Below are 27,772 nucleotides of genomic sequence, written 5' to 3' on the forward strand. Positions count from 1 at the left end.
GTAATTAACGTTGTCTTTATACACCTGCCCTGGCACAATTTAAATGTCTCAAAAATAAATATGTGTAACATGTTCGTATAATATATATATATATATATATATATATATATATATATATATATATATATATATATCCATGACTTCATTTTAAAAAGCAAAAATCAGTGCAGGTCAAAGTTGTGATTCATAAAAATGCCCTGGTGTAATAACAGAACTTTACTTCTTTTGTAACGTATATTTATTTTCAATAAAGTGTTCGAACAAATGACACATAGAGCATTGTAGAAGTTCCAAGCTAAAGGTCTTACAATAGCTTGTATATTCCTTTATTTTCTTGTGCGCTCTTGTATTGTACACATGCTTGGCAATGCTTTGGGGCAAAGAATATCATATATACAAATACGTGTACATCTCATAAACGTGTAAAACTCTCTACAACTGAGGATAAGCTGTTTTTTGCCCAAAAGAAATGGGAGTCTGCCTTTTTTCCACAACATCCTTTTTCACCATAAACAATGCAAACCCCAAAGCTAGTGTTCACACGCATGATTGTTGCATAGCTCCCCCCCCCCCAACTCCAACCCCACAAAACAGTTATAAAAAAATAGCATTTAAACAAAATAGGTCAAAGATTTTATTTACACGTCTTGCAAAACATCTGTTCGCGTGTGAAATATACATTCAAAGAACTGGTTCTGCAAATAACCCTTTCAACAACAAAATAACACGTCTTCTGGAAAGCCACGTAAATTGTCAGACCTCGTGCTCTCGTTACACGTACATTTCATTTGCTTTGGCTCCCCGCAGACATAATATTTTATTTATATATGCTTAAATAACGTCATCTGTCACGAGCCGTTCTCCTGTACATAAAGATTAATAAAAACAAAGAAAAGACTCGGGACCTCTCAGAACATGGTGAAAGCTTGTCAATGGTGTTTTGGTATTGGAACAACCCCCCGGCAGCCGCCATTTCAGATTCTAACTGAAGAATATCACAGACCCCCCCCCCCCCCCCCCCCTTTAAATAATTGCCGGGGAGCTGCAAGCATTGCACAGATCCAAGTTTAAAGGAGTTCTGGGTGGTTTTTGCCTAATTGCGCCTCTCCACAGGTATTTCCTGTACACGGCCTGTGAGCCAGACACAACAAGCCTGGCTTCCGACCCCCATCCCCCCCCTCATAAATCGCCCCCACCTCCCAAACAAACCTCCGGCTCTGAGAAAGACCACTGGTCTGCATTTCAAGACTTCCCCTATGCTGTTATCTGGAATCACGCGCTTCGCCACCTCGGGCTTCTAGGCACAACAAGCGCGCAGTCAATCTAAATTAGTCAGTCTGTGTCTTGAGGTGAATGATTCTTACTGCTTCTTTGCAGGGCAGCACTCGCGCCATTTTAGCGCTTCCTCGCCCAGTTTCTTACTGACTCGATGCTTATAAAAATCCTCGCACAAAGTTATGAATGTATTTTATGGCAGGGTATCTGCAATTGTCCCTCTTTTCCGCGTAGCTTTGGATTGCACAAAAGAGCACCTTTGCTGAAAGTAAGCGAGCAGACAACATTTCCCTAAAAAAAATCTGTTTGTCAACAGCCCAGCACCAATCCGGATATTCACATATTTTTAAGAGACTTTGTGCCAATTTTTTTTTGGTAAAAGGGTGCACAAAAAAGCAACAGTGCGTAAGAGGGTTTATTTCCTGCACATTTCCCACGGGGTGCGCATCTTTCCGCGAAGGGAGCGTGTGAAGGTTTGCACCAGTTCCTCTGAATAGATAAATATTTTTAAAAAACACACAGGCAGTGTCCGAAGCTTCCTTGACGCCCAGCCCAGTGTCCTGCGAGGCACGTGGCTCCTTCCCACCAGGTGACCCCCTTGGCTCTAGCTGGCCACGGGCAGGCTCCCTGTAGCCCAGAGTCCCCTTCCCGGGAGCAGGGGGTCCTAGAGCAGGGGGTTGGAGGAGTAATATTGCAAGCGGTCCCGGTTGATTTTTTTCTCTTTCATCCTGCGGTTCTGGAACCAGATCTTTACCTGGCGGTCGGTGAGGTTGAGCATGCGCGAGAGCTGCAGCCGCTTCTCCTTGTTGATGTAGACGCTGAAGAAGAATTCGCGCTCCAGCTCGCGGATCTGGTACTTGGTGTAGGGGCAGCGCTTCTTGCGGGTGCGCGGCCCACCTGTGGGAGACAAGAGAGGCGTCAGGCTCGCCCTGCACTGTACCCCGGGGGCACCCGGCGGGGGAGGGGGCAGCAGCGGGCAGAGGGGCGCGAGCATCGCCCTGCAGAGGGGCCCCTACCACAGGGGCAGCAGCCAGAGAGGCCTTGAGGGGAGGGTGAGGATCGCCCTGCAGAGGGGCCCGTACCCCGGGGGCACCAGGCGCGGGAGGGGGCAGCAGGCCCTAGAGAGGGAGGGTGGTGATCGCCCTGTAGAGGGCCCGGGCTCACTCCCCAGAGGGCACCCACTGCGGGAGGGGGCAGCAGGCAGTGGAAAAGAGGCCCTGGGGTGAGGCCACTGAGGGGGCCAAAGAAGGTGGCCCATTAAACCTAGGAGAAAGGGTGAGGGTCGCCCTGCAGAGGGACGGGGCATACACTCCAGCCTATGCATCCCCCCCACCCACACGCAGGCGCCTGGAGGGCCAACACGGCGGCCCATCCTCCTGGGGAGAGAAGAGACGCGGTCATGGGTGAGTCCAGTTAGGGTGGGAGGCCCAGGGCAGCACGCGCACCCAGGGAGGACCCAATCACAGAAGGGGCACAGCAGGCAGCCAGCCTCACCACCCTACTGGCGGAAAATACAATTGACCAGTTACAAATGGCACACTTCCCGGGCACATTGGGGTTTTGGGACCTTATTTAACAGCAATGAGGATACAAAACCCCGTAGCTTTTAGGGCCTGTTTATGGGCATCGACAGGATTCAATGAATGTTTTCTGTAAACATGAGATTTCCAGTAAATCGTTCAGCAGGACGTAAATTATCCTATACCCCAAAACCTATACGTAGCCATTTTGGGTGCATAAGAAACCATTATAAGCTGGTCTACTGGAATTTCCACCCCAGAATTCACTCCTCAGCCAAGAAATGTCACATTCATTAACACCCCACCCAAAGAAAATGTAAACTAGAATCGCGCGCTGGCCTTATTTTCCTAATCTGTGAGGTTTAGGCCGGGCTGACCCAGAGGCACCCCCCACCCACGCCCCCAGCACCTGATTCCGCTCAGACATGAACGCTGCGGCCGCATTTTACACCCCAGCGAGTATTACTGCTGCTTACTAAGGCCCTCTGACACATGTTATGCTCACATCATGACTGACATTCCGGCTTTGATGTGTGTAATAAGGGGCCGCGCGCCTCGCTGTATCATAAAACTTACCGTGGCATCCGCAGCCTCGTGATAATTATTAAAGGCTCCCGCACCCTTCCCTCTCCAGGCGCGCGTCTTCTGAGCGCCTAGCGGGCTTCGCAGCGCTCCCGGTCTGCCAGGGCGCAAACCACCCTGTGCGCAAAGAATTTAAAACTAATCTCTACAGCTCTGCGCGCAACCCCGAGCCTGGTACTCTTGTCCTGAAAACGCCCAGTTCTGCTGTTTATATCAAGTATGCTTATTTTTTTTTCACCGTGGGCTGAGAGGCAGCGATTTGGTGAAATGCAACAAATCAAAGTTACCACATATTAAATATCAAGTGTAACTAACAGGCAGCTAGGGCAGAAAGGCAGAAATCCGGCGGCCACATGCGCCTGTGAAAAATGACTGTCTTCAGACAAATAGCCCGTGCGACAGAACAAAGGCACGTCTCCTGTTTCAGTGGGTATTGTATGCTTTTTAATGGCATTGCGGCTGGCTGCATCGGACTACAGGAGAACCTCAAAAATATAAATGCAACAATTGGTTGGGGGATTTTTTTAAAAAAAAAACACCAACAAATTTAGCAGTGTGTGGATACCCCCCTAAGAAAAAGAATGTTGATGCTTTCATTGCAATAAAGGACGCGCAAGGATCGCAATTATATTTCGCCAAAGGGGCAGGGGCTTTTAAAGGGGGGTGGGGGGAAGAGATAGCCCTGCTTTTGTGGACCATGCATTTGGCAGGTTCCCTTTCACGGCCAATTCTAGCAGTGGGGCACGTGATCCGTCCTTTTATAAGAAAGTTTTGTTGGGGAATGGAGAGGCCCTTCCAATAAACCTCGTATGCTTATAAAACAGCTTATAAAAGTTTAAGAGCGGCGCGCAGCTCCGCAGAAGCGTCCCCGGGCGCTGCCTGGCTACTTACTGGAGGTGCCGCCGCCGCTGCTGGCCGCCTTCCCCTCTGTGTTTCCGGAAGAGGACTCGGGGCTGGAGCTGCCGCCGCTGCAGCTCTCGGCGCCCCTGCGCTCGGCCTCCCTCGGCGGTGCTCCTCGGCAGGTCTCGGAGGCCGGGGCGCCCCCGGGCGCCGGCGCTGCCTTGTCGCAGCCCTTGGGGCCCTCGTAGTCTGCGGGGCAAGTGTCCGTGCTGCCGTACGCCGTCTCGAAGAACTGGTCGAATGCCTGGGGCAGGACCCCGTTCCGCCCCACCGCGCTGTAGCCCGGGCCGGGGGGGTGGTGGTGGTGGTGGTGGTAGGGGCTGGGGGCGCCCTTGCCGAACGCCTCGCCCGCGCCGGAGGAGCCGTGGTCCCGGTGCAGGAGCTCCTCCGCCGAGTAGCAGTGCGCCAGGTTGCTGCGGGGGTGCCACTTGGAGGCAGGGTCAATGGAGTACTCCCGGAAGGTGACCTCCCGCACCGGCTGCACCTGGGGCAGGTTGGACGAGTAGGGGTAGCTCATGGGGCGGGAGGCTGGGGTCTGGGGCAGGAAGGAGGGCAGGCTGGAGAAGTCGTGCCCCGAGACGTAGTAAGTGCAACTTGGCAAGTACATGTTGGAGGAGCAGGGGACCCGCTCGTCAAACTCCATCACGGTGGGGCTACCGCGGGCGCCGCGCATGAGCCGGGCTTAACATGGCTCTCCACTGCAGCCGCCTCTTTGAAGCAGACCCGTAAAGTAGAAATTGGGAGACGTAAGCTGACGTGGAAAGCTATCCCCATCCTTAGCAGGGAGGTGCTGGTCACGTGACCCGGCGCTGGAATTGACAGGCTTGCAAGCATGGGCCCTTCTGAGCGAGCCATCTCCGGGGAGGCACCGCTCTCGCCTCACTAAAAGCATGCACCCTTCCCCATGTGACTCGAGCTGGCCCCGCACCCCCAGAGGACCCCCGACCCCGGCACCCCGTCTCCCACCCACTGAGCTGCGCGCCCCCGAGGCTGGGCTTGGCGCTGCGCTGTAGGTGAGAGCGTTTTCACGCGGGATTTAACCACTCTGTCATTTATAGCAATGCAAATCTCCAGGCATGTGTGGTCATTGGAGAGGTCAGCGCCACCCGGCCTCTACATGTGCCATGTGAAATACAGGCATGTCAAAAAAACGGGTGAAATGTTAGGGGGGACCCACGCTGCACGCTACCGCTAGTTAGAATATGCATACCATTGCCAGTCACGTGTGTGTGCGTTTGTATAATATTTATTGGCCTCGTCGAGCAATGCAGAAAAATATTAAGCTGCAAAGTTCCAAAACCCCTCCTCCTTTCGCCCTTAAGAAGCAGTTACGTTTAAGCAGCATTTTTCGTTGCACGTGCACACAAATGCTTGTGCTGCTGAGACGGGGCTCGTTTGCGCGTGTACTAGGTAGCGCCGAGGAGCCGGCGTCTTGGCGCTGCTGTCCGGAGAAGGACCCACTGGGGTTAAGGCGTGGAAAGGGGTTGCACACTGCCCCCCCCACCCTTCAAGGCTTGTTCTAAGGCGCTTCAAGGCCACTCGCCAAAGCCAACAGACAGCAGTATCGACCGTGTGAGCAAACAAGCAGTCCCCAGGGCGCAACTCGCCCAGAAATATAAAGCCATATTAAAAAAAATATATTATATATTTATAGATGATTGATGCTGTGGGTGCAGGGGGTCTGATGAAACCTTAGTCGAGGAATCACCCACGCCAACACCAAATGAGCAGCTAACTCCAAAGAAAACACACTTCCAGAGCCAACGCCAGCAGGAGCCGCACTCGGCGGAGTAAATGTGTTATTTGTGTTTCCGGTGGTGGTTTCGGAAACATTTGCAGCGTGCAGGCCCGATTGTCTTCATCTTGTAAACATGTCACAGGGGGGTGAGCTTAGGGTTGTTGAGAAGATGATCAAATTATGTGTTTGGGATGGGTTTACTTCTTGCCCACGATTTTGAACTTGGGTTTTGGCACGGGGCAGAACACGAGAAATGCACACTTATTAAAGGCCTGGGCATTAATAGGGACAGGACTGCGAATTCAGAGGCAAGTCCCTGCTTTGCAAGGGGGTGAGCCTGTAAGGCTTTCCTGTGTTTGTGAACCAGCCTTCAAGACTGATTGTTTTACCATATTCCTTCCAAAGTCGGGCGGGGGCACGTCACTGCCACACGTACAGACCTCAAGCTCCCGCCCTTGCACCTCACATTTGGTGCATGTAATGTGTCCTGCACAGGATAGAATTATGCCTTTGTTGGGCTTGTCACACACACACATGTTCTTGGCAACTGGCAACAAACCTTGCATTTATTCGGCCCGAAACGATTCTGTGATTCATAAACGTTTCTCCTTTGGTGTTGCAACATTCACGCATTGCGCGTACACGTGCGGTTGTTCTGTTGCCAGTGTCTCGTGACCAGGGCGCCATTGGTTTCTTTCTCCCTCGTCTTTCCTTGTTGTCTATCACTCGCAGACACCGAGTTTCGCTGCAACTAAAAAACGAATGAAACAAAGACAGAGGTGGCTTAACGTCTTGTGGTGACTTTGAGACGAGGAAGGCGCCCCCCTCCCGCCCTGCACAGGCCCGGCCCCTCACCAGGGAGACACACACACATTCTTGCCCTTGTATTAGGGGGGTTTTACAGCTTTTTACTGGGCCCATTGCGTCCAGGAGATTCGAAAACAACTCCAGACTGACCTGCCGGTTTATGGCACAGTTGGCAGTCAACTTCAGCCTGTCTCGGCGCAGGCATGGCGGAGCTGGCCGGAGGATCGGCGGGGCCTCCTCCTGCGGGAAAAACAGAGCCTTCCTTCCTCCACAGGCATGCCAGGGCCCGGGCAGAGGCGCAGAGATGACCAGGTTTGTATGAACATATCACACTTTATTATCCGGGCGTCCGGTGCCTGCCTGCACGCATGTGTATGTGCCATCTTTCTACTCAAATGAATGCTCCACAGTGCCAGGGGCGGGCGAGGCTTTCCGAGAGGCCTGCCCGTGCCACACAGGGCTTGCACCCAGCTTAGCGAAGAGACAATACGACGCACCGTGTTTTCTAACTATACTTATTTTATCTGGAATGGCTGAAAGAGTCAAGTTCAACCTGACCCGCATCACATTTAAAGGAAGTTATTTCAGATCCACGTGCGTTGCTGCTATTTTCTTTGTTTCCAAAGAAACCAATTATTTACACAAGAGGTCTGCTGTAATTTAACGAAAAACAAAACAATATAAGAACATAAACACGATCTTCCTCTAAAGTACGGATAGGGAAAGGTGCCACTCAGAAGAACACAGCAAACCCTTTACGGCAATGCCATACAGATTTATTTTTAAGAAATAAGAATGTCATTTGAAATAAGTACTTCTGCTAAACTCGGGGCAATGAAATTCTGATCCAAACACTTTGTATTTGTTTAAAACAGTAGACACTGTTGTGCGTTTTAGCCATCACTTCCGTCGTAGTAAGTATTGTTCATTTCAGAACTGAGGTTCTAATATACAATGTACTTACTACACATCCCTTGCAGAGGTACCGCATATTAATTACATTCCTAATATTGAAAAGTAGGCGTTATTTTGTGTGAAATCACGCTAGCCACCTACATGTTTATAAAACACAGCAATTGTATTTTTATGTCAGAAAAATTCAAGAGCACGTCATTGTAAACTTTTACGTGGCGTTAGACTCTGTTTGTGGTTTGTGAATTACATATGTGTGTATATATATATATATATATATATATATATATATATATATATATATATATATATATATATATATATATATATATATATATATGAGTCTGTATATGTGTGTGTGTATATAGTTTTGTAAATTACATTTTGAGCCAGATTTCTTTTTGCATGGAATTCTTTTTTTCTTTTCTTAAAAAATGTCAATATGTGTAGGCTGCATGTTCCTAGACAGTAACAATATATGTATTTGGAATTATAATTTTCTTTTGCACTTATTTTGAAAGAAAATCACAAACACACATCATCCCCATAGTAGGTATGTAGATAAATAGATAGTAGGCATGTAATATAATTACATAATGGCTTCTAGGGGTTCTGGTACAATATAACCGATGAAACTGAAGGCACAGTGATTTGTAAATGTCACCAGCACCTCGAGATGGTAATATAGAAAAATATTACCTGTATTACTCACCATCTAATTCTTATGTTACATGTGTCTTTTTGGGTAATGATCTTGAAAAAGGTGTTTACTTCCAATTGTAGCAAAGAATGGGTGATGATTGCAATCAGAACGTTTATGTTGACTTTTTATGAATAAATTGTTGATAAAATAATAGACAATGATGAGGGGCAGGGGATTGATATAATACTGTGGTTACGGCATTTACCACATAACTATGGATTTACTGCATTTATCACATACTTTGGCGTATTAATTTGCCAATTTGCAGATCTCACAAATATTTTGCTTCTAATTAAAACGGATTAAAATAAAACTGACAATGCATGTGCTGCATCATTAATATCTTTTACTGCACAATTAAGACATTCTTGTTGCATAGTTTGGTTTTCCAAGTCGAATAATCCTAGTAGCCCAGACAATGGTAAATCTCTCCAGGGTGGGTTGCAGGTTTTCACTATGATGAAGAAATCCGTATTTGACAGGGAACTATGAAATATTTCACATATTTAACAGCACACTGTGAAATATGAGTTTTTGTAGTACCGTTTTGTTCAGGGAAATCACTCAAGCTTGATATATATGGGTGAGTGTGGTATATATATATATATATATATATATATATATATATATATATATATATATATATATATATATATATGTAGCTATATATTGCACTATAATATATGAGCAACAGTGTAATATGGTCCCACACTGCATAAAAGGGTTCTGGTGATATCCTAAGCACAAGGACAATGCCCCAGTGATCGCTAAGTGTTAACAGGAACTTGAGATGACAATATATTTAGATAGATCCGTGTTTCTAGGGAGATAAAATTAGCAATATATATATATATATATATATATATATATATATATATATATATATATATATATATATATATATATATATCGCATCTTGCACCCCAAACAGTACAAGATCACATGGTTTTCGATGACTGCACGAAATACCTCTGTAGAATCTTTAAAGGCTACGCAGAGTCAAGCATCGTGTAAAGTGCGTAACTTGGACTTGTAGCCCCCCCCCCCCCCCCCAGGAGCGCGCTCTTCTGGTTTAAATGAAATCGTACCTCACCATAGAAATATATTTGAGAAGTAATTGCCTGTTCATGTAATACCTTGAACTTGACCCCAGAGGTGTGCTTTCAAACCGGTGAAATGTATGTTGAAAGAGTGCTATCCGTGGCCTTGCTGGGCTGAGCTGGGCTTTTTTTAAGCCATGCTCAGGCCGAATCCCTCAGGATTCGTACGTCATATTTGAAGTTAACTTGATTTTTGAGTTTCGTGTTTTCTCCGGTTTGTTTTCTGTTCAGTGACCTCGAAGGTGGGAACATTGTATACAAAAATTGACGATCTTGTTACTGGCAATGAAATGATTTTTCTCTTTTGTTTTACAGATGTTTACATCGGAAGCTGTCTCGTGTTTTCCCGCGAATTTTCTCTGGACCCGGTTGTTACCCACCAGACACGAAGGGCATGAGAAAAGAAGTTGAAGCCAAGATGTTGTGCTGTTTTTTCGGGCTTTTTCTCGCTGTACAGTGCTGGGGAAATCACCTTGAAAGCGCTTCGAAGTGGAAGGGGCGCCCTGCTCGGCTCCCGCGTCGCTGTTGTGTGGTGGTGTTTCACTACAATATTCATCTGTGTCACACGTCTGATAAAACATGTCGCCCGGTGGTAAACTTGCATCCATTTTACTCTTAACACCAGACAACGGCGATTGTGCAGTGCAGTCGGGGTTCATTCCCCCACTAGCCGCCGCCCGCAGGAGCTCGTGGGTGAGACCCAAACAAACCCAGGACGGTGGGCGCGCGGGATCGTCGCGGGAATTGGGCAGCACCATCACCCGTCACCGATGGAGACACCTTGTCCCTTTGCTTATTGGTGTGTTATCTGGGCCCTGACGGTCACGCGCCACAGTGCCGGTCACTCACCCCCTGTGCAGTATTGCAGGGCACTGAGAGCACACACACACCCCCCAGTGCACCACTGCAGGGCACCGAGGGCAGACACACACACCCCAGTGCACCACTGCAGGCCACTGAGAGCACACACACACCCCAGTGCACCACTGCAGGCCACTGAGAGCAGACACACACACCCCAGTGCACCACTGCAGGGCACTGAGAGCAGACACACACACCCCAGTGCACCACTGCAGGGCACCGAGGGCAGACACACACCCCAGTGCACCACTGCAGGGCACAGAGGGCAGACACACACACCCCAGTGCACCACTGCAGGGCACAGAGGGCAGACACACACACCCCAGTGCAGCACTGCATGGCACCGAGGGCAGACACACACACCCCTGTGCACCACTGCAGGGCACCGAGGGCAGACACACACACCCCAGTGCACCACTGCAGGGCACAGAGGGCAGCCACACACACCCCAGTGCACCACTGCAGGCCACTGAGAGCAGACACACACACCCCAGTGCATCACTTCAGGGCACCGAGGGCAGACTCACACCCCAGTGCACCACTGCAGGCCACTGAGAGCAGACACACACACCCCAGTGCACCACTGCAGGGCACTGTGGGCAGCTACATATACTCCAGTGCACCACTGCAGGGCACAGAGGGCAGCCACACATACACCAGTGCACCACTGCAGGGCACTGAGAGCAGACACCCCCCCTCCCCCCAGTACAGCACATCATGGCACCGAGGGCAGACACATACACCCCAGTGCGCCACTGCAGGGCTCTGTGGGCAGTTACACATACGCCAGTGCACCACTGCAGGCCACTAGGGGCTGCCACGCATATTCCAGTGCACCACTTCAGGCCACTGGTGGCTGCCACACATACCCCAGTGCACCACTCCCGGGCACGGAGGGCAGTAAAACATATCCCAGTTCACCACTGCAGGGCCCTGTGGGCAGCCACACATACCCCAGTGCACCAATCCAGGGAACTGAGGGCAGAGACGCATATTCCAGTGCACCACTGCAGGGCACCGAGGGCAGCCACGCATACCACAGTCCGCTGCGGGCAGAACAAACATGCGACAGTGCCGCACTGCAAGGCACCGAGGAGGGGTCATAAATACCCCCGTGCAGCACTGCAGGCGACGCATATCCCAGTGCAGCAATTCAGGGCACATAGGACAGGGCACCCATACCCCCAGTGCAGCACCGCCGGTACGGGGTCGGCTACACATCTCACAGTGAACTTCGGGGTCCCAGAGTAGCCACACATGCCCTCGATCCGCACTGTAGGGCATTCAGGACACGTCACGAATACGCCAGTGCTGCACCGCGGGGAAGTTCACACAGCCGCCCGTGCAGCACTGCAAGGCAGCGGGGCAAGCATGGGCCACTTTATGGGACCGCACGAGGCATTATTACTGTGTTATCAATCCCCCCGTGGACAACTTCCCACGTCAGATATTATTTCAAAGATGTGCCCGCAGTGCAGTGGTAAGTAGCGCCGCGTGTTTCCGGGCCGCGCGGTACTATGTGTAGGCGCGTTTACCTTAAAAATGTTTACTATTATTATGGTTATATTGCAACTGTTACTGTCATGTGTATTATTACTCTAGTTGTATTCGAGCTGAGAGTAGTGGCCGTGTAAAGGCAGTAGGCTCTAAATCTGTAGCAGGCGGGATAGTAGGCAGTTGTAGTAGAGGTCCTACAGGTTTCACCGTTCTGGTCATCATTATTACACTGCCATCAGAAGTCACAGCAGCAGAGTCCGTACTATCAGCATCAAGAGACGCTCGTGCCCGGTGTATTATGTTTACTCCTATCCGCCTCAGTGGCTGTGCGAGGCTCAGCAGCAGTAGCAACGGTCGTGTCGGTTTCAATAGCGGTAGTAGTGGCACTAGCAACAATACCAGCAGTGCAAGAAACAGAAGGGATAGAACATTATTGTAATATTATTATTGCTGGGAGCTGTAGTGACAGTAGAAGTGATACTGTCAGTAGATGAAGCAGGAGTAATAGAAAGAGTAGCAGTAGCAGTAACAATCGCAGTATTACTATTATTATCAGCAGCTGTAGTTCCAGTAGTAGTGTCGGTTGCAGTAGGCTGAGCAGGAGAAGTGTAAATGCAGCAATGATAACATTAGTTACACTCACAGGATTAGTGTTACTATTAGTAGTAGCAGTACCAGTAGACGCAGCAGGAGTAGTAGAAAGAGGGCCAGCAGCAGTAGTAACATTACTAACAGTCGCAGTATTAGTGCTATTATTAGCAGTAGTGGTAGCAACAGCAGTAGTACTAGTAGACGCAGCAGGATTAGTAGAAAGAGGGCCAGCAGCAGTAGTAACATTACTAACAGTCGCAGTATTAGTGCTATTATTAGCAGTAGTTGTAGCAACAGCAGTAGTACCAGTAGACGCAGCAGGATTAGTAGAAAGAGGGCCAGCAGCAGTAGTAACATTACTAACAGTCGCAGGATTGGTGCTATTATTAGCAGTAGTTGTAGCAACAGCAGTAGTACCAGTAGACGCAGCAGGAGTGGTAGAAAATGAAGTAGCAGCAATAGCATTAGTAGCAGTAACAATCTCAGCAGCAGTGCCATGGTGTTATTAACTGCAGTAGTTATAGCAGAAACAGCGGGCGTAGTAGAAAGAAGGCTTACTGCAGTAATGACATCAGAAGCAGTCGCAGTGTTAGTGTTACTATTAGTAGTCGTTGTAGTAACAGTAGAAGTGTCTTTAGCAGTAGATGCAGCCGAAGCAGAAGTGGTGTTAAAACAGCAGTAGTACCATTACTAGCAGTAACAATCACAGTATTACTGTTACTCTTATTAATAACACCTGTAGTACCAATAGTAGTGCCAGTTGCAGTAGACGCAGCGGAAGTGCAGAAGCAACAGTAGTGCCAGTAGTAGAGGTTACAGTTACAGTATCAGGGTGATTATTAGTAGCAGTTGCAGTAACCGTAGCTCTACACAGCAGGACAAGAGTAGTAGAAAGAGTACCCGCAGCAGTAATAACATTAGTAGCAGCAACAATTGGAATATTAGTGTTATTAGTAGCAGTTGTAGTAACAGTAGTAGTGTCAGTAACTGTAGACACAACAGGAGAAGTAGAAAGAGGACTATCTGAAGTAATATAATTAGTAACAGTCGCAGCATTAGTGCTATTATTAGTAGTAGAAACAGTAACAGCAGTAGTAGTACCAGCAGACGCAGCAGTAGCAGTAGAAAGAGTACCCGCAACAGCAATAGATTAGTAGCAGCAACACACAAAGTATTCGTGTTCTTAGTAGTAGTTGTAGCAACAGTAGTAGTATCAGTACCAGCAGATACGGGAGCAGTAGAAAGGGCACTAGCAGCAGTAGTAGTATTAGTAGTAATAACAATCTCAGTGGGTGCAGCATTAGTGTTATTAGTAGTAATAGTAGCAGTACCTGCAGAAGTAGTGGAAAGAAAGGTAGCATTAGTAATAGCACAAGTAGCAATCGCAGTGTTAGTGTTATTATTATTAGCAGTTGTAATAACAGTAGTAGTGTCAGTAACTGTAGGCACAGCAGGAGAAGTAGAAAGAGGACTATCTGAAGTAATATAATTAGTAACAGTCGCAGCATTAGTGCTATTATTAGTAGTAGAAACAGTAATTGCAGTAGTAGTACCAGCAGACGCAGCAGTAGTAGTAGAAAGAGTACCCGCAGCAGTAATACATTAGTAGCAGCAACAAACACAGCATTAATGGTATTGGTAGTAGTTGTAGCAACAGTAGTGGTGCCAGTAGCAGCAGATGCAGGAGTTGTAGAAAGAGGGCTAGCAGCAGTAGTAGTATTAGTAGCAATACTCTCAACTGCTGCAGCACTGGTGTGAATATTAGTAGTAATAGTAGCAGAACCTGCAGGAGTAGTAGAAAGAGAACTGGCATTAGTAATAACACAGTTTTTGTTTTAGTATGATTTGCAGTTGTAGTAACAATAGTCGTGTCAGTAGCAGGAGAAGTAGAAAGAAGGTTAACGGTAGTGATAACATTACTAAGAGTTGCGGCCTTAGAGTTATTGTTAGTAGTAGTTGTAGTAACAGCAGTAGACGCAGGGAGAGTAGAAAGAGGACTGGCTGCAGTAATAGCATTGGTAACAGTCGCAGCGTTAGTGTTATAAGTAGTATTTGTAGTAAGAGCAGCAGTAGGTGCAACAGAAGCAGTAAAAAGAGGGCTAGCTGCAGTGATAACATTAGTAACAGTCGCAGCGTTATTGTTTCTGTTATAAGTAGTAACAGCAGTAGACGTAGCTGGATTAGTCGAAAGTGTAGCGCTGCGAGCTGTAGCAGTACTCGAGAATGAATCACATCGGCGTTGCTGGGGTTTGCACCATGGTTGGTTATTTCAGGCTCAGTTGGCAGGCGCTATATTCAATATTTACAAGAAACAAAGTGCCTGTACTCTCTCCTCCACCCCTGTTCAGACCGTTCCCGGTGGGCCCCTGAGACGAGAACAGGCCTGGATTCCCTGCCCTCGCGCTCGTTGGCGCGCCGGTCTCTCTGTTATGACCTACATTAATTAAACGTGCACGACCAAACCACCCGCTCACATGGCTGCCACCCACAACACGGCAACGGACGCCACGGCCTCGAAAGCCCATTCATTGTTGTGAAAATATCACACTGTACTGCTCGACCGACGCCCTAATGTTTACTCTCTGTTGAATTGGAATGCCCACAATAAAATATGATTTTGCACTTTAAATTGCGTTTGTCTCAAGATGTGTTTCTTCAATAAAATAATCCACAGTGGACGTATCCCTCTCGACAACACATGCCCCGATGTTTAAATATTTGTTGTTTCAACTTAGAGCTGTTTTGCCCCCCCCCCCCCTTCCCTCTCCGTGAACCTCGGAAAAGATGACACTCTGTGGAAACACAGCGACTCTGCTTGGAAACGATCGCCCTTAATAACCAACCGATGTCGTGGAAGCTGCCGCCTCCACTGACCGAAGGAGTATGAATAAATATCTCACGTCCCCCATCACCACCAACCCCACCGCAGCTCCATGTAATTACCAGATGCGCCGGAAGTACCCCTGCAGCTGGCTGCGGCGCGCCCTCACCTGGCTGAAGGCCATCGGCCGCGCGCGCGCAGAGGTTTCCTTTCATTTATTATTCATTTTCAGAGTCTGAGCCGCAGCATACGCTGCCTCGGTCGCTTCCTCGCCACGGGGCCCTGGAGATACGGCTTCCGTGATAGGAACCGACAGACGGGCACGGCGCGCCCTTCTAACCCAGGGCGGCGAGAGAGAGACGTCGCCAGAGAAGAGACATTTACCAAGGAGACATCATTGAGAACCAAAGATGAGGAAACCTGATTTGGACTGTCACAGGGAACGGCAATCGATTTCTTTGCGAAATAAGGGGGATACCCAACAAAATAAAACACAAATAAAATGTAAATAGTAAAATTACAGAATACAGGTAAGGAGAGGTCCTTTCTTTGTTCGATGTCTCCGAATTCTTCTTTGTAGGGCATGCCTGCATTTATTTTCTTAGTTTTTAGTATATTTGAGACTTGCCAAAGTGTGCGTCGTGGGAGCCCCGCTGACATAAATCTGCGTAAATGGCGTCCGCGTTGCATTCATGGCTTCCTTTCAACAGCCAAGTTGAAGTTCTGTTGGGTCATTAACCCCCTGCCTCCCACGGTGGCGCAGACAATGGGGGGCTGAGGCTCTCAGGGCCCTGCCTCTGCACTGGCAGCCGGGGCCAGGCCCCACGCTCGGAGGCCGGCGACGCGCCGGGGTCCCCGGGCCTGGGCCCTAGTATCCAGGAGAGACGCGGAGGTTCGCGGGCCGCGCAAATGCGGCCTTATAAAGACAGTTCTCGCCTTTATACGTGCTCACCGAGGGGGAACGCACGTCACAGGGGGGCAACAGCCCAACGACCCCCATTCAAGCACAGATACAATCTGCCCCAAGCGCTACACTCACAGGCACCTCTTCAAACCGGATTCATGGCGAGAAATAGCGACATTCACTGCAACCAGCATTTATATAACTTTCGAATTTTTACATAGAAGACAAGCGGAAAAAAACAAAGTCGATAGCCAGACCAACTATCGGAATTTCGCAGGAGAAAGACCATTTATATTCAATAAACTACTGTCAAGTTGAGCCCGAATCTTGCGTAATAACGGGGTGCTGCCACAGGCGTTCACTTTAAAACTTCAAACAAACAAAAACAATAGTCCCGAACTTGTCATTGCGACCATAAACCTCTCCATATTGTGAAAGGTGCTGACGAACGTGTTGCCTTTGTTCTTTTGAGCAGGGCGCGGGTCTGGAACAACTGAATTTACATTCGTTAATATGCACCCCATCGGCCATAGACAAGCGCATAATCAGGTATAAAACTACATGAATTATTAAAACATGAATTCATTAGAATTTGAAAGAAAAAAACGTAGATGCATTGCAGCATGGCGAGTAGTTAGTTCTAAAGTCAGAAGCTCGGTGGCTCCAAGGAGTCGAGCCGCATCTGAGAGCCGCCCACCGAGAGCTGCAACAAGAACGAATGATTGAATCAGACAGGGACGGAGGCCCTTGACTCCATGAAGAGTTCGCATCACGCGCTCGCTCACCACGTGCACCTGGGCTTCTGGCACAAGGACGTGTCCGCGTGGTGCCCACTCATCTCTATCCCACGTGCATGCATAGCTTGTATGCCTGCCCTTGAAGTTATGTATGTGAATACATGCATATATATGTGTTTAACCCCAAAATAATACTAACTCAAGTACATGTTTGGACATTACATCAAACACTGCATTACACATTATACACCCATGAAATATATATATATATATATATATATATATATATACATATATATATATATATATATAATTTTTTTGCAGGGTGTGTTTGATGCAATCTGTATATAAGAGTATGTTGCTTAAGTGTGTCTGTACGTGTTGGTAAATGTGTGGATCTCATATGCACATGTCATCATGTGTAAGATGTCTCTAAGTGTGCAGAAGCACCTTAGCAATGTGCGTATTCTATGCATTTAGGTGTAGCCTAATTTAGCTCACAGAATAATGTTCCTCTACATTAACAAGACGAACCTGGGACTTTTGCAATTATAAACATTAAAGCATCCAGTAATTACATAAGTAGAGATGTTTCTATTTTTAATAAAATAATTAAAACTAAATTAGCAGACAGCGCAGTCCTAATACCAGACGCACAAGAGAAAAATGTATTTTAATTTGCAGCTTAAATCACAATTGATTCAATTCTGAGCACGGAACATCACAAACTCCTGATTCCGAATCTATTTGTCGCGACAACTTAAATATTCACCTCGTCACATTCATTGGTTACAGTTTAACTTTAAAAACAGCAATCTATCTCGCTTGGAAATTTACTTTCGCAAAATATAAATGAAGTATACACATATTGCGGATGGCGCATATTATTTTTTTAACATTTCTCATCCACTCAACTCTAAACGCGGAATAGTGTCTTTGATTAAAATGGTCATCAATTTGGCGGGAACACCGCATCTGTGTACATGAAAAGGCGTAATATTTTACCACAGAGACCACCGATTTGAACAAAAGGTTGAACCGATACAATAGGCGGGTAAAGCGAGACTGCCATGAAATTCTTGCCGAACAAAATTCAAAACGAATTGGCGCGCACAGGTTCTAGAAAAGAAATCCTTCTCCACAAAGACACTGTCATCTAAACCCCCCCCCCCCCCCCCCCAGAAGTCTGTCCCACCCGTGATGGAAGTATATATTCGCCCATTCCAAACTATAAAGTGTGCCCGTGCAAGCATGGATTTACCGAATAATTAAAATGGATTTAATTGATTCAGGGTGAATTGTTGTCTCGAATGTTCACACTGGCCACGCCTCCTTCCAGAAACTTCCCTGCATTTTAAACCATAAACATTCTCACTGTCTCGTTCCATTCGAGATGCCACATATTTAACTATGAAACAAGCTCCAGCTGTCAGTTAATTCAGATTACAATGTTAATAAACAGCATTTGCCTGGGCCTGCAGTCTAGCAAAATTAATGCTCATTCCCGCACCTGGCACCACTGATAAGTGCCGCACACAGGTGGCAATGCTGACGGGCAGCCTCTCCCCGTTAATGAAATAAACTTAATCTATCCTCGTGTAATAGGACAGCAGAGAGTGTTTCTCTTCCGGACATTGTTATTTCACATACAACTCATCCGTCTTTTCCACGTATTACAGCGGCATCTACGTCACGACTTTGTTCATTGGTGGGCATGTATTTTTTGCCAGAGAGTCAACAATGTTTCTCAAGGGTTTAGCAAATAAAATGCTGTGGTACAGCCCTGTCTGGGATATCACTGTAACACACGCGTTCGAACAAGTCCAGGTTTCTGCAAATTAACGTTCCTACCGGTCCGTGTTCCCTCACAGAAGCTTGAAACTGTTTTTTTATATTTAATAATGAACGTAAACCAACAGCTGGTCCCCCCTCACACACAAACACACACTCCCACCAACCAGCCTGTCATAGAGTTTCAATCAGGAAAAGCGCTAGTCACGCAACGGCGCCTCTGAAACTGACACATGTCACGCCTGCCCACGCGCCTGCGCTTTCAGCCGCCCTCTCGGTGAAATGCCCGCGAGTTTATCAAGTTAGGGTGCTGTGGTCATGCAGCCTTGTGCACTGGCCGCCCCCCATGGGGGGATCTTACAGGTGTGTTTATGCGTGTGTGTGTCCAGTAGGAAACACACACACACACGCAGACAAGTACGGAGAATGGGTCATGCAAAGGAAACAAACACGGGTGGAAAGTTTGAATTCATTTCAGTTGCTGGTGATATAACACACACACACGTATTCCTTAGCTCGCATGTCATGTAGGTTTATAGGCTGGAGTGAGGACGCCGTGCCTGTCGCCCTGTGGGTTTTATGATCATTTTAGCCCACATTATAGGAATTGCAAAGAGTCACCCGGTGTGCCTGAAAACACCCTGAACTCAGCCCGGAGACATGGAAGGCGTGCGCATAGATGTCCATGTGGTGTCTCTACGTGTGTACATACAATACTTGTGTATGTGTACGCTGCATTCGTGCATTTTCTCGCGGTGTGCATTTTTGGACGCGTGTTGTGACGGTTGACTGCAGGCTACATGTGTATAATAAGTACGTGTGCATGTTGTGTCTTCATGCGGCGTGTGCGGTTGATATGCTTTTCTCCATGCACGCTTGTGTATGTGCTGTGAGGATGTGTACATGTGACTTTGGCGTGTCTACATGAGTACGTGATGTTCTGTGTATGTGCTCTTCATGGGAGTGTGATTTGTGTGTTGGTGTCATATTTGTATGTGTGCTCTGTGCAGTGTCAGCTGTAAATAGGTGGTATCTGCCTCCCACTGACGGCGCCAGGCAAAGGTTGAAGAAATATATATATATATTCATACGTGCACTGGTGTATGTTCACCGCGTGAAGGGGCGTGTCACATACATTTAGTGTGTTAGGCATGTGAAAGTGTGGTATATTCCTTATTCTCATCGACTTTTCCAAGTACTATCATGTAATCTCTAGAACACATATTGAAATATAATGCACAGATACAAATCACCAGAATTCACAGTTTAATACACATATAAAACTTGAAATGGGAATCTGACCGTGTCATTGTGTGATGTATGTGGGGGGAGGGGGTGGAAGGTGTTTTTTTGGGGGGTTGTAAAAACATTGCGCACTTGACCAGGAATGTATTGGAGCAGCGTTACGGGAGTACCCGTTACATTACACAAGTGCACATTCATTATTGGTCGGCACGGGGACATTAAGTGATTGCCCAGAATCACATTATGTTGAGTCGACGCCGAGACTCAAACCTGGCTCCCCAGCAACATAGGCTTCAGCTCTGGCTGTTATGCCACACCCTCTCCCACATGTGTGTGTATGTGCAAGACGACTGGAAAGAAAGCGAACGGCGGCGTGAGGAAGGGGGTGTCACCATCGGATACAGCTCAGAGTGCACGGTCCCTGTAAAGGTGGAAACCATCTAGTGTTATTTACTTAAATATTTATGCACGTCAGTAGACATTCAACTACATTAGAGTATATCACCCACAGCGCCTACTGCAGAGTCAAAGCGCTCGAAAGCATGGGAAGGGAGAGCAAAGAGAACGGAACGAGGAAGGTCACGCAACCCCAGCCCTGAAAGACGTCGGGGCGCGTTCGTGCGTGCCAGCAGAGGCGAGGGTTCGGGCCTCGTGCACACATGCATATGGATGACAGGTAAGCAGGCCCCACTCACCCAGCTACACCACTGCCCTGCCCACTGCGGTGTTTTAAGGCATGGGCAAAGTGGGCAAGTCCCCACTTTCCTACTCCCACTCCGGAAGGCAAACGTTTTATTTCACCTTTGTGCATTTTTATCTAAACCCTTAATATATAAATCAATACCATTTTGTGCATTAAGGCTTAAGTTAGCACAGAGTGGGTAATAAAGGTTGTTCCAAACAGCGGCCCCAAAAATCTGACTTGTTTGGTGCCCACAAAACCCTTAAGATGAAACTGCCTTCTCATTGTAAAACATTAGACTTGGCTCTACACCACCTCTGTGACACCTGGTATGGGCTGACCACGTCATGCAACTGAATAATATTCACATCTTACAGAAGTTCATGTGCTATTTACACTTCGTGCGCGCGTGACAGCATTACTACACATGGCTGAGCATACTGGCCCCCAGACCTGTCTCTGTTATGCCACTTCAATTACTCAGTGTGATTTTGGCACACATTGCGTTAGGTCAAGGTGCATGCATGTTATATATTATGCGCATTTATAGCAAGGTACATGCATGTTATGTTTATGCACAGTTATTTCAAGAAGCATGCATGCAATGTTACAAATATGCACATTTAGCTCAAAGTGCATGCATGTCACGTGTATGCACTGTTAGCTCAAGGTGCATGTATGCCAGGTTTATGCACTTTTAGCTAAAGTGAGTGCATGTTACGTTTATGCACGTTTAGCTCTTAGCTCAAGTGGCATGCATGTTACGTGTATGCAGTTTTAGATCAAGGTGCATGCCTGTCACGTGAATGCACTTTAAGGTCAACTAGAATGCACGTTACGGTTGCGTACGTTTAGCTCAAGCTGCATGCACTTTACGTTTACGTACGTTTACGCACGTTTCGTTCAAGGTGCATGCGCGTTACGTTTAGGTGCCTGCATGTTATCTTTATGAACAAGTCCCTGGGCCCGCTTCTCGCGAAACCAATGGAAGATTGACCCTTTAGCCTTCTTCTCTGTCTTTGCACCACACTGCAATCACTCCAGGGTTTTTCAGGTGCGCATCATACGTAAAACACGGGGAGATGCCACGCCTGTCTCCAGCTCTGTCTTTGCTCGCTCACTTCGAATATTTCACGTTATTTAAGCACTTCAATTATTTCAGCATATTTAAGCGCACATATATGTGAGTCCGTTGCATGCATACGTTCCTAGGGCACGTTTTACACTGAAAGCATGGAAAGGGGCACTTTAGCCTGGTCTTTGCTCTTACACTGAACATACTCCAGGCTGTTAACGCATACATATATTTTACTTTATGATGAATGGAATGCTTATGCATGCATCACGGCACATTTCACAGTGAAAAAATGGAAACAGGCAATATTAACTCCTAGCTCTGTTCTTACTCCTTGCTAAAGGAAAAGACCACACAGCCTTAAAGGCTAACATCTAGTATAGTCGGGGCCACTGGAACCATGCAATTGAGTGCTGATCTGCGCATAGGTATAGATTTGCAAAATTTGCCACATATTCCATCATCTGCCGCATAAGCTGCAGATTTTAACAAAAAAAATGTTCCTAGCTCAAATGGTTAACAAATAAGTAAAAGTGCAGCATTACGTGTTACTGTGTGGTGGAAGGCCTTTGCAAAGTTGGACTAGCCACCTTTCTGTTGCTTATTGCTATATTTGAGTATTAAACTGGTAACTAATGAGATGCAACCAATGCCCAGACTGTGTTACCAAGTTTAAAAATGATAAATAATGAAACAATAGAATTACTAACTGTATCACATTATGCTACATAGTTTGCCTTTTCTTGACACATAATTTACTCAACCGTGTCACATAATTTGGCCCTCTTCTACTGCATAACTCCATGTGCAGTGGCCTGCAAAAGGCATTGTCCTTGCAAGATTTCATCTTTTAAAATTCTTTTTGCCACTTCACACGTTCAAGCACACACATTCAGGTACACACGTTGTTAACACATGAAGTCTACACAATATTCTCCATCTTCCTCGGCCCTCACAGATCATGAGCACTTCCTGTCAGATGGTCATAAAGAGACATTCTCAAACAACTTTGGGTACACACCTTTACGCCTTCAGCAGAGTGAATAATATAAAGTTTTGAAAAAGACTTCGGCCTGTGGCGCACAAGGGGCAAAACATGTGTGGGCTGGCCCAGTTTCTCAAGAAAAACAGCAAGATTATTAACAATAAATTATTTTTGATCTCACTTTGGCCTTATCGAATATTGGAGATTTATCTTGCTGAAAGAACTCTAGTATTATCAAACTCCCTACCCTACATTTCTGGAACTGTTCAAGTACTAGTGAGTCCAAGGGGCCCTAGGGATAGTGCAAAAACAACAGTTGATTGAAAGAATGCAGAACAATGTCATACATTCACCCCAATACAGAGACCTGGGCCTAAATCCTTCGTTTTTTTTGCTCACCATGCCATTCCAGTTTGATCCCAGCCATATGCAAATTAGTCTTGACCCTGTGCCTCATGGGAACAGTCCAGCCCGAACTGCCAAGCCAGATCCTCCCTGGACTGGAAACAAGCATCCTAGGACCAGTTTCGGGGTTTCACCCCTCTTCAGCCAGGATAGCTTGATTCCAGTGGCATGGAGGGCAAGGGACCACGTGTTGGGCATACCCGTCCCACTCGGGGTGACAAATGCAAAAACAATAGTTGATGGACAGATTGCAGAACAATGTCATACCCCAGTACAGAGATCTGGGCCTAAATCCATTGTTTTTTTGCTCACCATGCCATTCCAGTGTGGACCCAGCCATATGCTAATCAGTCTTGACCCAGTGCCCGATCTGTGACTGGGGGTGAGTGTCTGAAAAGTTTTAGCGCTGCGTCCATCATCTCCTTTTGTTTGCTTTGCCCTAGGTATAGTGCCCACTTCATGTGTAGGACAGTGTCAATCTAAAATCAGATATGTTATGTTAAATGAACTTATATGGGGCAACGTATATCAGAGGGTGTCTTGGTGCTGACAGCTAAGCATAGTACTGGAGCATGGTGGACAACATTTTACAAGTTGACAAGCCAAGTCTTAAGAAGTTTTCTAAAGGCCAGCAGAGAGCACGACAATCTAATATAGGGTGCAGGGTGTTCCAGACATGGACATGTACACATATTACTGCAGCTGAGAGTTTGCAATCACTGGATCAAAATGTGTATTTCTCAAGTTTGCATGCATGCCTTATTACCAAGTTAATGTCACCTGGGCAAGGTATTAATACAAAGATAATCAGATAAAACAGATGACTGAACCTTAGCCAATGAACACAAAGAGATTGAATATTACCAACGGTCACCTTCATTATGAGGAACGGAGACCGGCGGGAGAGGGGTTGGCCTAACGGCTAGGGTGGTCGACCTCCAATCTGGGGAACTGGGTTCGACTCTCAGCAATGATGCTGTACATCCTGTGATTCTGGGCAAATCATGTAATCTCCCCGTGCTTAACAAAAATGAATGTGTTCTCATGTATTGCAACTGGTGCTATGTAAAGCGCTCTGATACCCGATTCGGGTCAAGTTAGCGCTAAATAAAACTCTGTAAAATAAAAGAAATATATATATTTCTAGTTCTAGATTGTTTCATACAAGTGTCATACTCTGAACTCCATGTTATCACTATAAAGTTCAATGGTCTGGCTCATGACAGTGTTACAATGTGACCAGCAGGGACATGAGCAGGCATATTTACATGCAGGGGTTATTACAGACGCTGGGCCTTGCACTGCCTGATTTGCACTGCTGCTGCTTTCCTGAACTGTGGGCTGTGCATTGTTTCTTTTGTATTAGTACAGGTGGATATGTCATGCCTTGGCCTGATTAACATGCATGTCATCCAGTGACGTCACATAGACTTTCAGAAATATTTGTGCTGTCTATTGATGTTTAACTCCTTCGCCGCAGCACGAATTTTGCAGCGGCGCGGGGGGTGGGCGCGGCGCTGCTGTGCTTGTGACTGAACCATGCCGCCATGAGTCACGGGCAGCGTGTGCTCATGATGGCGTTGTTCTGTCACGGCCCCACCCGCTCATTAAGTCACCCGCACAGGTGGGGAATTAATGCCGCGTGGGCGGGGTGGCAGCCGCATAACGGAACCATGCGGTCATGAGCACACGCCGCCCGTGGCTCATGACGACGTGGTTCCATCATGCGCACACAAGGGTTTAAAATATTACAGAAAAAAATAATATTAATTGAGAGGCCATAACCTCGAAAGTACAATAGTTGTGAAGGTACCAGCTCATAACCTAGCAACAGAGGCTCTGTAGAGAAATAGGCATGGCCACTGGAATTATGCAACAGGGGAGGATCAAATTATGCTGCATGGTTGACTAAATTGGGCACCGTGAAAAGGCAACTCATGCAGCGTAAAAAGCATATTTTATGATTCTTATACTTCATTATTTTTTACATTTTTAAACATGCTAACACTGCCGGAGCAAAGGCTTCACCTAATTAGTGCCAATTTAACACCTTAGTATAGCAATAAGCAACGAAAAGGTGACCAGTCAACCTTTACAAAGGGCATGCCACTGGCCGGCAACAAGTTTTGCTGTGTTTTTGATAATTTTTGATTCATTTAAACTTGAAATAAAAATTCTGTTAAAATCTGCAGTGTATGCAAAAGCTCATGGATTATGTGGCAAATGCGGCAAATCCATATTTATGCAGAAAGTGCAGTGGCTGCTCATTGCACAATTCCAGTGGCCCTGGAAATAGGTACAGATATGCATTTTTCATAGACAAGACTAGGAGCGGGTTTGCATATGCGAAGTTAGTGAGATACCCCCATGTTTGATGTTAGATTAACAAGAAAGCAGGAAGGGAAGATGTTAAATGCAGCTGGATGGATGGACAGATGTACAGATAGACGGATGGACTTACAAACGTATGGGTGTATAAGTGTATAGATGAACAATGGAGGAATAGAATGGCAGGGTGTGTTCACAGACTGATAGATATAGGATTGATAGATATTTTAGTATGTGAGCAAGGCCAGGTATGGCCGAAACACATTATGGCGGGTATGTTGTTAACATGAAATAAAATTATACAAATGTAACTGTAGTCTGTGCCAAGATATAATATCTAATGTTAGTGGATCCAACAATATTTTGTCTATCTATCTATCTATCTATCTATCTATCTATCTATCTATCTATCTATCTATCTATCATGATGTTGATATATATAAAATATATATTACTTCCAAATAGATTTTCTTCAGATGAGACTTAACATATTAATAGGCCTCTAAGTTTGTAGTTTCTAAGTTCAAATAATGATATTGTACATACAAGCCTTGTTCTATTCCAGCCGCACCCCAGTGACTCACCGTTGGAAGCCGGGGGCCTGCCTAAACATTTCTATGAGGTGAACCTCAAAAAGCACATTTACAACTACAGAAAATGTGTACATCATACAAATATTCAGATCCTAAAATATTTTCTTTGATTCACAAACAAAAAGATGTACAAAAATCTAAATGATAATTTTAATTGGAAAGGTTGGAGCTTTTCAAAATGCGGTTTAATTTTTCAAATACAAAGTGATATGCAAGACTCTAGCATATACCTTTGTCTTATTTGCTCCGAACGCATCTGCTCTTATTGCAGGAACATACAAGTGCTTCAACCGAGGCCCCCGATCATCCATACTACTTTTTGCTGTACTTGCACTAATCACACGAATCAAGCTAAGAATAGCACCAAATTGTTAGATTTCAATTTCAAATTCCTTCACATTTGCAGTGTTTTAAATGTTAAATTGTTTTTCTTGATGTGTCATGTGTATATATATATATATATATATATATATATATATATATATATATATATATATATATATTATTTTCCTGCTAATATTATTTAATTTTCAAACAGCTAGAGACTCCCTGAGTAGGCGCTGCTGACTCCCGGTGTCCGTGCGCCACAGGTTAAGAATCGTTGCTCTACACAAATGTATTTCTTACTTTTTATTTATATGCCTTTTGATTTTGCATGTTTATAGAAACTTCCACCCTGCTGCCTGCAGCTTTTCATTATTTATCTACTTTAATTTATTATTTGCTAAAAATGAAACAAAATACATTGCAATCAAGTGAAACTTTCTTCCCTAGATATGCCCTATCTGTCGCTTGTTTAGATTTGCTGCTAAAAATACTCAAGTGTTAGCAACAAATTCCATGGGTTGTGCCAGTGAACAGAATATTGACAGAACACAACCCTTATCAGGTTTCAATGCACCACTAGTACTGTGGGCGTGTCTCTTATCTAAAGGGAATGGTACCAGAATATTGAGTTTTCAATACCGATCTACACAAATATCATAGCAAAAGCATTGACAACCAAAATATCTATATTAAGTACATATTAGGCGAATAAAGGTTTACTAAATTTTACTTCACATATATGTACCTTAATGATATATATATCTTCAAAGTATTTGGATGTAGATTTAAGAATAATAATCTACTATATGATATTTTGATTATGGTATTTGTTTAGTGTGATGTTTTTGCACTCGATATTGTGACATGCTGCCATTTCAGGAGTTCACTGGACATACTTGGTATATATTTGAAGGGCTTCACTCGCGCTGTTTAGCACAGAGATCAGATTACGGCCTAGCATTGTCCAGTTTACAAATTATTTGCATGTCCAATGTCTTTAAAGTACTTTACATTTATTTGTGCTGTACATCAACAACATACATTTTGGCAAGAATCATATACCTTGATATTTTTGTAGAAGTTAAAATAAAATTTGCAAAACATTAAAGCAAAGGAGAAACATGGGCATTACCGGCCACTAATCTTGCCTGCCAAAATACCCAGAATATACGATGGTTTGTAAGTCGTAATTGTTCAGACACATGTAAGTGTTGCAGAATATAATTCCAAATCAGGATGCAGGTGACCTTTTATGATTCAGATTGCACTGCCTTCCTAAAATGTAACATAAGAAGTCTGTAGTCTGCATGGCCCAGCGCGCTGCTTTAATTGGCGTGACTTTCCACGATAATTCTAACTAGGCCCCGGACCACCATGGGCGACACATACAAAG

At 45.9% G+C, this 27,772-nt stretch overlaps 2 protein-coding genes across 2 annotated transcripts in view; both read right to left on the reverse strand.

Annotated features, from left to right (window-relative positions):
* The window catches only part of HOXA13 (homeobox A13), a 63,072-nt gene that overhangs the window by 27,800 nt on the left and 7,500 nt on the right, over nt 1-27,772 (reverse strand). The gene's annotated exons all lie outside the window — the stretch shown is intronic.
* Nucleotides 320-5,007, reverse strand: HOXA11 (homeobox A11). The gene is made up of 2 exons (XM_078664384.1): nt 4,269-5,007; nt 320-2,172 (listed from the first exon to the last, which is right to left on the reverse strand). Exons 1-2 carry the CDS (start codon nt 4,948-4,950, stop codon nt 1,940-1,942), a joined length of 915 nt encoding a protein of 304 aa, XP_078520510.1. The 5' UTR covers nt 4,951-5,007; the 3' UTR covers nt 320-1,939.

The sequence above is a fragment of the Lissotriton helveticus genome, chromosome 10, assembly GCF_964261635.1.
Source record: "Lissotriton helveticus chromosome 10, aLisHel1.1, whole genome shotgun sequence".
Lineage (NCBI taxonomy): Eukaryota > Metazoa > Chordata > Amphibia > Caudata > Salamandridae > Lissotriton > Lissotriton helveticus.